Here is a 9,987-nt window from a genome sequence, read left to right as displayed (position 1 = left end):
AGAGGAAAGGACTGATGACTGGTGAACTAGTGGGTCTAAAGGTCAGTGGGCCACAGGTCTGGCGGTCACAGGGACCAGTTAAGAGATAAAAGGGCTTTGGTTAGGTCTCAGAAAGCTGCCCCCAAGTGTTTTCAGGATTTTATTGCTGTTACTCTTATTGTTGCTGCCCTCTTCCCCTAACATGCTGTCTCGAGCAGAGCCAAGAGAGGCCAGGGAGAGAGAAGGGTGTGGGGTCTGGTATCTCCAGCCCTGGGAGATGGCACTCAGAGGGTGGGGAGGCAGTCAGGCTGTGACAATGGGCAGTTGAAAGGGTCTCTCCCTTTGCTGCATCCTGAGGTGAAGAGCTACTGGCCAGAGGCAGGAAGCCATATATATATATATACCACTCTTGGGAGTAGTGGCGTGGAGTCTAGTGGGGAGAGAGGGTCAGTAAGCTATCATGAAGCGGAGGTAGATATCCAGGTCCTCATCTAGAAACCAGGCCACCACCTCAGCCTCAATGTCCCTCATAAAAAAACCATGATGCTGGCCAGATTGAAGCAGAAGACAAGGTCAAATAGGTGGTCACGAAGAGCTGCTGTGTCTGACGTCTTGTCATCCTCTTGCTGGGCCATGTCCACAACCTGCCACATCTCACCCACTGAGGAGGCCACAAAGTGCTCTTCAAGGTGATCTTCGTCCTGGTCTGGAACAGGGGACAGGGGAAGGTTCTGAGAAGGTTGATCCTAACGTGCTCCTCCCTCCCCGCCACCAATCCGCACCTGTATCAGGAGGAGGACAGAGTTGGAGAATCTGGGAAGAAGTTACGGCATGGGGCTTTTAGTCCACTTGCACCTACCCTGTCCCATTACTCCATTAGAGTCTCTTCTTATGTGTATTCAATCACAGCACACCTGTTCCCCACCATTTCCACCTCAAACTGCCTCCTCCAAAGCACTACACCATTTGGGGATGGAGGGACCAGCTTCGAGAAGGATGGAAACCAGAGTCTCTTCCCAGACAAATGCACCTGTGCCCATACACAAAGGACATGTGCACTTTCAGCTAGCCTGTGGTGTGCCCCTGAATATGGCCCTGGCTAAGAACCTTGCCCTAAACCCTTCACCTGACTCATTCACACTACGATAATAGGGGACTGGGCTTCTCTCCAACAACCCAAACCTATCTCAGGTTTCACATGGGCCTGATAAGTAGTGGGGGGCTGACTCCAGAGATCTGACCCCTCATTTCAGATGCTATCTTCTCTTCTCTACCTACCTGTAGAGGGTATCTCCTCAGTCTGACTCTTCTCGTTGGAGTCCAGGCTGCCTTTCTGAGGCTTCACCACCTTGACCCGCAGCAGCAGCAGGATGGCTGCCAGGAATGCTGCCCTGCAGAGCTGGGAGCCCAGGGAAGTCATGGGCCTGCCCATCTGCTGTCTTTGGCCCCCCCAACTCCCCAGTGCCCAGCTGGCTCCCCCACCTTCCTCCCCTGTCCCAACCCTTACCACTTCCCAGCACCGTTTTCTTCCCTTGCCTTCCATGGGACCTCTGACTTCATGTACTTTGTGACATCATAACCATGGGCCTGCTCCTCGTTCAGGTCATTAGAGAGTTCCATTGCCAGGCAAGAAAGTGGTGATTAGCCAACAGTGGATAGCAAAAGCTTCTAGAATGATCATAGTGGGTCATCCTGTGGAGGGCAACCAAATGACTGAAGAGTTTCCAAAGTCCTTTCACATTGATTATGTCATGAGATCCACACAGTAACAGGGACTCAAAGTTGTAGGATCATCATACCTATTATATAGATGAGGAAACCGAGCTTCATAAAAGACACAACTCTTGTCCTTAACATCACCCAGACAATAAAGGTCAGAGCAGGACCCTTGACCAACTTTTTTGATTCTAGACATCACATCTTCTTCTCTTCCATGCGGCCTTTCTCTAAAGAAAAAGTGGCTTGTATAGGATGAGACCCAGAGCAGATATTCTTCTCTTTAGAGAAGAACCAGTGTGGCAGAGGGATGAGGAGCCCAAATAACAGATCTCGAGAAACCTGCTTCAGTGTCCCAAGGCCCACTATGCCCATGAACCTGATGAGCACAGACCTGTTGGCGGTAATAGGCTGTGGCTAATTATCTACTTCCTGGAGCAGAGATGGTTGGGATGGGATGACATGAGGTGGGGTGGGGGTGGGATGAAGACCTGCCTGGACAGCCAGAAATCAATGTATACCATGAGACACAGGAGGGGATCTGGGGAAGGTGGGAGGAGATTGTGGGTACACCTGAGCTATCACAACCAGCTCACACCATTCCTGGAGCCCATGCATCCCATGCCTGAGTGAACTACCAAATGCAGGGGCAGGACCATGGACCCTTTCTGGAAGAGAGAATTGCAGACATGGAAGTACAAGTGGAGACTCTTTCCCACAGATGGAGCCCTGCTAGCAGATGTGCACACCTGGAGGCCCCCCTCTGACAGCCATACTACCTCTTGTAAACTTCCTGCTGGTCCAGTCCAGGTGACGGGAGAGTGGTACAGGAGGTCACTTGATGGTGGGGGAAGAAAGATTCAAGTAAGCAAGTGACCCTGCTCACCCCTACCTTGCACTCATTGACCTTCAGGTCCAGGAAACAATGCTTGGGTGGAAAAAAAAAATCACTAATCTGGTTACTTTGGGGGAGGAGCCTCTTGGTTCCTAGCAAAAGAGAAGCCATCTCAGGCTCTGTGCATATGGGTGGGGAGGGCACCTGGGGATGGGGCAGGCTGATGTGGAAAGAACTGGGTTGTACTGACCACCATTCCTTGCATTTCATTTTTTTTTATTACAAAAGTATTTAAAAAGTATAAAAAGCAAAAAGGGATAATATTTCCACCATTCAGTGAAAATCATTATTGATGTTTTAAAGTGTAGTATTCAAACCCTTTCCTGACATGGCTGTGGAGTGGGAGAGTATTTCCTAAAAAATAAGATCCAGGTCATGCTTTGGCATCAAGGGGACTTGACAGTGTAGTGAGGTGCTCCTGGGCCCCCGGGGCCATGATCACTGCACAGATGCTGCTACCTGAGGGAGAGTGGTCCTAGGTGTTTGTGTCGGTGGAAGGCTAAGAGGGCATGAAAAAGGAGGAGGGAAAAATAGGGTTATGTGAAGGATATGCCAAGGGAGGAGGAGTGAGGGGAAGAAGCCACAGGAAAGCAGGAAATTCCTTAAAGATTAGGCCCTAGAGTTGACCCTAAAGTGACCTGGGGTTAGGAGCACTGACCACCCCCCGCCCACTCCCAACACAGTCAAAACTCCCAGTGAAACTTTTGACTCCCCCAAATGTAACTACTAACAGCCTACTGTTGACCACAAGCCTTACCAATAACATAAACTGTCAAATAGCACAGATTTTGTGTGCTCTCTGCATTATATATTGTATTTTTATAGTAAAGTATGCTAGAGAAAAATTTTAAGAAAATCATATGGAAGAGAAAATATGTTTACAGTACTGTACCATATTTATCAAAAACTATCCCCATAGAAGCAGCCTGTGCAGTGGGCCTGGGCAGGTGAGCGGGTGGAGACCCAGAGGTGGGGACCTGTTCCTGGGCCCCCCTCTTTCCCCCCACCCTGGACCCAAGGACAGAGCCCTTGGTGGAGAGCCCCTGCACACCTGCTCTGTGCGGCTCTGACCGGGCTAGCCCCTCCCTGCCCCTGTTGCCTCCAGGATTAGCTTTATGGGTTGAGTATTGCCTCGGCAGGCAGGTGCTCCTTCCTCTGCCAGCCCCCGCTTATCAGCGCATCTACAACCCCCACCTCAAGCTTATCGCTTCGTCCATCTCCTTAGACTGGAAGTCCCAAGGCTTCAGAGGCCATTACCACCCCACACTGCCCCAACCCCCAGCAAAGCAGAAAACTGCCCTACAAGGTGACCGCCTCCCCTTTCCTGGCTGGCACCGCCCCATTCCCTGGGTGAGAGCATGCTTCCCCCTTGTCTCTGGCATCTCCTCCTTTCCTATTTGTCTTCTTTCCAGTTCTCTTTCTTTAAAGGTCGTTTTGTCCATCCTTCAACCTTACATTAAAAGAAGGGGGAGTCCTCTGCTCCTGAAGACCCCCCAAGGGGGAAGGTCCCTAGCCTGAGTCCTCCCAAGTCTCTCACATTTGTATAGGCAGAAGGTTCCCGAGAAACAAGTGGTGGCAGGTGATTCGGAGCTGAATTTCCAACTTTAATCCCGTTCTAGTTCTGCTAGCAGCCGCAGGACATCACCCTCCCTCTCTGTGCTCTGTCTCCTCATTAAAACATAAAGAGAGCCCCCAGCCTATTCCTGTGTACCTCGTTGGCCTCCTAAATGACTCCAATTCAATAACATGTATTTATAAGAAGAGAAATAGAACCCATCCTATCAGAAAGCACGACAGTGAGGTCATCTGTCCTCAGTCGTCCTGCCTACTCATTCCTGGAGAGAGTCCCAAGGTTTCTCTGTCCACCACCTTGGCTCAGCTCCTGAGTCTCTCAGCGGCGGGTGGACTGGAAGCCTCCAGGAGGCCGGCTGTAGGGTTGAGGACTGAGACAACCACAACACAGCGAAGCAGCCAGCCCTTCAGGGCTTGGAGCTTATCTGTGGAAGGAGACCCAAGCTCAGCTCTTAGGGCCGTGCTTTTAAGGACACTTCCAGGAGACAGTACAACTATTGGCCCGATTCTACAGATTGGAAGACCGAGGCCCAGAAAGCTCACCTAACTTATCCGTAAGGGCCGAGAGCCAGAATTCAAAGCAGAACCTGTCGGATTGCTGAGTTGACGGGCTTCACTTTCCTACTGTCCGGTATCCCAGTAAGTGCTCACCTTGCTTGTGGGGCCCACCTTCTGGGCTCCATCCTTGCTCCCCCTCTATATTTTGGTGCCTCACTCTCCTGCACCTTCCCCTGTCTCAGCTGTGGCCCCAGCCCACTGCCAGGAATGAAGTTCCCTCCCCCGGCCCCTCCCAGCTCTAGGGCAGGTTCTGAGCCCCAGGGGCTCTCTAGAAAGAGCTCCTCCTCCTCTAGGTAAAGCTGCTTTCTCCTGGCAGGGCCCCTACTCCCCTCAGTGCCTGCAGGTGTGTGCATGCTTGCACATACACACACACACACACACACACACACACACACACACACATCCCATGAGCTGCACGCTGCATACACAAGTCACAGGGCAGATAGACTCACTCTCACTCCCAACTCCACACAGACTCCGCCTCCTCCTGGATTGAGGAGTCCCAGACGGGCTCCTTTAACCACATTCCCTAACCTGCCAGCACCTGAAAGGAGAAGATATGGGGGCTCCTCTACCTAAGGCAGAAGGACCCTGGGTCCAACTCCAGAAACTTCTGGCCTCCTGGCTGGTCAGAGAGCAAGACTGGGATCAGCACGTGGATGAGGCCCACATGCTGCAACAGAAGAGGTAGGCTGCCCCAGTCATGCTGCATCCCACCCCTCACCGAGCTCCCAGCCCTCCCGATCCGATCCACCCAGGGCGGATCTCCCCCTTGGAGCCACCCAGCATTCAAGGCCAGGCACTTGGGTGTACCCAGCCCACCTGTTACAGACCCCAGCTGCCTTTTTGCGTGGGCTGGAGGGGACTCCACGTAGATTCAGAGCCAGGGACAAAATGACACCGTGACTCTCACCTGCCTGCCTGGGGGGTGGAGGGGTGTGGGGGACAGAATGGAAGCGGGGAGATAGGCAGGTGCAGGCCGATGGGCAACAAGTGACTGGGGGGAAGGCATGAGATCCCGTAGGTTTTTGAAGACTTGATGCCTGGAGAAAGAGTGAGGAATTCCCATTAGTATGAATGAAAGTTGACTGTGCGCAAAAGGGGAGGAGAGCTGTTTTGTAGGCCACCTGGAGCAGACCGGCTGATGAGGGAGACTCGGTTTATCTAAACCTTTTATTGAGACACTAATGTGTATAGGCCTTATCCCAAGGATAGGGAGATTGAAGGAGGCCCCTGCCTGCCCCCTGGGACACCTTCAGGTCAGGTGGGGCTGGTACCCCCGGGGACGGGTCATTTCATGGAAAAATGGCCACCTCAGGGATGCATCCTGCAGGTGGGCCTCTGCCTCAGAGCATTTGGGGAGCTTGTCACCCATCAGAGCTGCCTAGGGATTGAGTGAGCAGACTTCAGCAGGTCTGGGGTCCAGCCAGGCCAGCTTTGCAGGCAGGTGGCCTTCGGCAAAGCCCTGCACTTAGTTTAATGCACTGCTGTTGTCGGCTTGAAATGCTTAATTTTTGAACAAGGAGTCCTGCATTTTCATTTTGCACTTTTCCTCACAGATTGTGCTGCCGACCCTGGGTACAATCTGAGCCCTCATTTGGGAAAGGCTCTCTGCTTGCTTACCTACCCCCAATCCCAGGCCCCGTAAGGGAACCTTTGGCCTCTCCACTTCCCTCCGAACTTTGGGGTGAGAGTAAGGCAGTCTTCCAGAGAGAGCTGGGTTCTGGACCTCCCCCTCCGCCGAGGGCAGTGGGCTAAGAGGCCTGGGTGCTAAGGCTGTGTGTGGCGCGCACCCCCCCCCAACAGGGGGTGAGTCTTAGGTGTACTCCCAGGAGGTGAAATGGAGAAGGGGCTGGCCCTTGCTCTGCTGGTGCCTCCCGAGAGCGCTTTTCTAATGGACAGACTCAAGCTTCACCTTGAGATAAAAAGCTTTTTTATTAAATAAAAAAGTTCTTCCCCCTGGCTCACAGGGCAATTGGGAGAGAGGGTCTGGGGGCTTGGGGACTGCACGGGTCAATTTGTTTGCCTTTCATTTCTCCCTCACAGCCCTCACCTGCCTTGTGTTCACCTTGGGAGCACGGGCCTCACCTTTATCTCCTGGTTGGCTCATCGAGGCAGGGGAGAAACAGATTAATTGGAAGGAGGTGCCTTAGGTTGGCTGTCTCCACAGAGCTTCTCTGGCTCCCAGCTGCTCTGCTCTCAGAGAAGCCCGAGGCCATGGTCCTCCTCGGTCAGGAGCAGGCTAAAGCAGAGGGACAAGATCCTCCGCACCCCACTCCAGAACCGTCCCGCCTGGCCACGGTGGGGACATGTATCTGAGCAGCCCTGAGGGGTATTTGGAATTTGGGCAGCTTGCAAATCTCCCCACAGCTGGCCCGTCTGTGCCTCTGCCCCTCTAGTCTCTCAAGGATCCTTTGCCTAAGGAGAGCCGGTTCAGCAGGCCTGGGAGCAGGGGTGAAAACATTTACTCAGCTTAGAAGATACAGCCCGGCCCGGTGGCCTCCTGTCAGGGTCGCAGGGCCAGGCCTTCTGCCTCCCACAGAGTCCCCACCCACCTGAGATTTGAGTCCCAAGTCCCACCCCCCCATCACCCCCAACTGGAGAAGAGCTTGACAACGATGCAACCACAGGGGAGCCTCTGCTAGAGTCCAGCAAACAACTCTGCGTCGCTGCGCACGTTGTGTGACTCGCGTCCATTCTACGTAGAGAACGTCTCTGATCCGCGCTCTCTGCCATTGGCCTGTCTGATTCGTCCTCTAGCTGACTCGTGTTCGTCTCCTCCCAGGATCCAAGAGTCTCCACTGCTTCAGGCAGCCAAGGAAAATGACCTGTGTGTCCTGAAGAAGCTTCTGCTGGACCGGAACTGTGACTTCCGACAGAGAGGTGGGATGAGGGTTGAGTGTGATGGGAGAAGGGCCCTGAGCCCCTGCCCCACCTGGTCCCCAGAGGCTGAGGATTTCTGCAGGGGGTGGTGGGGGGTGCCCGGGGCTGGAGCTCCTTCCTCGAGAGGCTCTGGGAAGTGTGTGACCACCCCCTGTCTCACTCCAGGAGCTTTGGGGGAGACGGCCCTGCACATAGCGGCCCTCTACGACAACCTGGAGGCCGCCATGGTGCTGATGGAGGCCGCCCCGGAGCTGGTCAAGGAGCCCACCCTGTGTGAGCCTTTTGTAGGTGAGGAGCCTGTGCAGGAATTCAAGGTGGAGACAGGCATGGGAGGATCTGAGGTCACCTCTTAACATGGGCCTCGGAAGTGTGGGCTGGGAAGCAGGACAGAGACTTCAGGAAAGTTGGCCTAGAGCTGGAAGGAATGCAGATGTCCAGGCCTTGGCCTTAGGCATCCATGATTGTCTTTACCTGTTCCTTATCTCCTTTCAACTCCCCTCATGTTCCCTAAAGGACAAAACTCTTCTTTCTTTCATAGCAACAGCAGAGTGATGACATGTACACCCTACCCACAATAGTTAAGAGGAGGGGACAGTGAGGTAGAGCCAGCCCTCAGTCCCATGCCTCCGTGTGAGCCCAGGGCACAGATCAATGCCAGGGCCTGTCAGGGACCTCTTGTCTACCTGTGGGATGTTTGTCCCAGAGAGAACTGAGGACAGGCCCCGTGACTGAGGGCTCTCTCCGGGCCAGGTCAGACTGCACTGCACATAGCCATCGTGAACCAGAACGTGAACCTGGTGCGCGCCCTGCTTGCCCGCGGGGCCAGCGTCTCTGCCAGAGCCACGGGCACCGCTTTCCGCCGCAGCCCCCGCAACCTCATCTACTTTGGTGGGAGCGGGGCCCGGGCTGGGAGGAGGGGCGTGGGGAGGGCCCAGAGCAGGGCGGGTGGGCTGAGGAGGGCTCCAGGCCTGGGGAAGCGGAGGCCCAGAGCCAGTCCTCCCCAGGGCCCTCGCTCCATCCCTGCCCCTGGTGGCGCTGACGAGCGTCGCCAAGCCCAGAGCTGAGATGTGGCCGGTGCCCCTCCCACCGGGCACCTGTGCCAAGGAGCCCCGTGTGTCCACAGGCGAGCACCCCCTGTCCTTCGCCGCCTGCGTGGGCAGTGAGGAGATCGTGAGGCTGCTCATCGAGCACGGAGCTGACATCCGGGCCCAGGACTCCCTGGGTGAGAGCCGGGCTGCGGGGGAGCCGGGGTGCCGGGGCCCGGGGTGCGGCGGCCGTGTGACCCCGCGTCCTCCCCCAGGAAACACCGTGCTGCACATCCTCATCCTCCAGCCCAACAAGACCTTCGCCTGCCAGATGTACAACCTGCTGCTGTCCTATGATGGGCGCAGGGACCACCTGCAGTCCCTGGACCTCGTGCCCAACCACCAGGGCCTCACCCCCTTCAAGCTGGCCGGCGTGGAGGGCAACACCGTGGTGAGGGACACTCGGCGGGCCCGGGGGTCCTGCTTCTCTCCGGCTCCCCCGAGGGCGCCCTGCGCAGCCTCAGCCTCAGGCATCCCTGGCCGGGAGGCTCTGAGAAGGTCCCCCCGGGGTGTCGGCTCTGGTCACCCAAGTTCTGGTCCCTCTGCCTGTCCTTGTCCTCGTCCTTCAGATCTTTGTAGGGTTGGTGGGGAAGACGGGTGAGCAGAGACAGGGGGGCTCGGGCGACGGAGGTGGGGCCCGGGTCGTTGGGGCCGGGGGTGGGGGGCAGCAGCCCTCCCAGCGGAGTGGCTCCCGCGGCCGCTCCTCACGCTGACCCCGGGCTCGCACCGTGTCCCCTCAGATGTTCCAGCACCTGATGCAGAAGCGGAAGCACATCCAGTGGACGTACGGGCCGCTGACCTCCACTCTCTACGACCTCACGGAGATCGACTCCTGGGGAGAGGATGTGTCCTTTCTAGAGCTGGTGGTTTCCTCCAAGAAACGAGAGGTACAGGTGCCACAGTGGACCTGGGGTGTTGAGTATCTGAGCAAAGATGGTCTTTTTGCCCAGACCCTGGTTTCCAGACACTTCCCTGCCTTTTCATAGTTGGGGATGAGAACAGAACCATGGGGCCTTTGGGAGAAAAGTCCAATCTGACTGCATTTTCCCTCTGCCCAGCTCTGGCCCCTGTGCTTGCCATTGTCATACGAACATTTCAGCTGAGAGACTCTCCTAATGGAAGTCATTTCCTCTCATTCATTCATTCATTCATTCATTCCACCTTGAACACCTTCTGAGTCCCAGCTGCTGTCCAAGGAACTGAATACAGAAATAAATAAATCCCAGTTCGTGTCAGTCTGCCTCCCCACATTCCAGTCCCTGTCCTTCGTAATCACAATGGAGTATGACATATGCCATC

General features: G+C 55.3%; 2 protein-coding genes across 4 annotated transcripts in view; one reads left to right on the top strand and one right to left on the bottom strand.

Annotated features, from left to right (window-relative positions):
• Positions 1–126: 126 nt before the first annotated feature.
• On the bottom strand, positions 127–1,640 carry LLCFC1 (LLLL and CFNLAS motif containing 1). The gene is made up of 3 exons (XM_072777541.1): positions 1,487–1,640; positions 1,258–1,378; positions 127–685 (listed from the first exon to the last, which is right to left on the bottom strand). Exons 1-3 carry the CDS (start codon positions 1,520–1,522, stop codon positions 507–509), a joined length of 336 nt encoding a protein of 111 aa, XP_072633642.1. The 5' UTR covers positions 1,523–1,640; the 3' UTR covers positions 127–506.
• LOC140605280 (transient receptor potential cation channel subfamily V member 5) overlaps positions 1,584–9,987 on the top strand; it is a 33,962-nt gene continuing 25,558 nt past the window's right edge. For 2 of the 3 annotated variants that reach the window (XR_012007981.1, XM_072777527.1), the window contains exons 1-10: positions 1,584–2,098; positions 2,417–2,559; positions 4,677–4,801; positions 5,195–5,407; positions 7,506–7,603; positions 7,769–7,891; positions 8,354–8,491; positions 8,727–8,825; positions 8,904–9,079; positions 9,429–9,575. Coding sequence is in view for 1 of the 3 variants with exons in the window: in XM_072777527.1 (XP_072633628.1) it covers positions 5,280–5,407; positions 7,506–7,603; positions 7,769–7,891; positions 8,354–8,491; positions 8,727–8,825; positions 8,904–9,079; positions 9,429–9,575 (909 nt within the window). In the remaining 2 variants the exon portion in view is untranslated. Of the gene's footprint in view, positions 2,099–2,416; positions 2,560–4,528; positions 4,802–5,194; positions 5,408–7,505; positions 7,604–7,768; positions 7,892–8,353; positions 8,492–8,726; positions 8,826–8,903; positions 9,080–9,428; positions 9,576–9,987 lie in introns of those variants that run through there. The other variant, XR_012007980.1, reaches the window with a different exon arrangement.

The sequence above is a fragment of the Canis lupus genome, chromosome 15 (assembly GCF_048164855.1).
Source record: "Canis lupus baileyi chromosome 15, mCanLup2.hap1, whole genome shotgun sequence".
Lineage (NCBI taxonomy): Eukaryota > Metazoa > Chordata > Mammalia > Carnivora > Canidae > Canis > Canis lupus.
The sequence above is the reverse complement of the archived record's forward strand: the minus strand, read 5'-3'. Positions and strand labels throughout refer to the sequence as shown.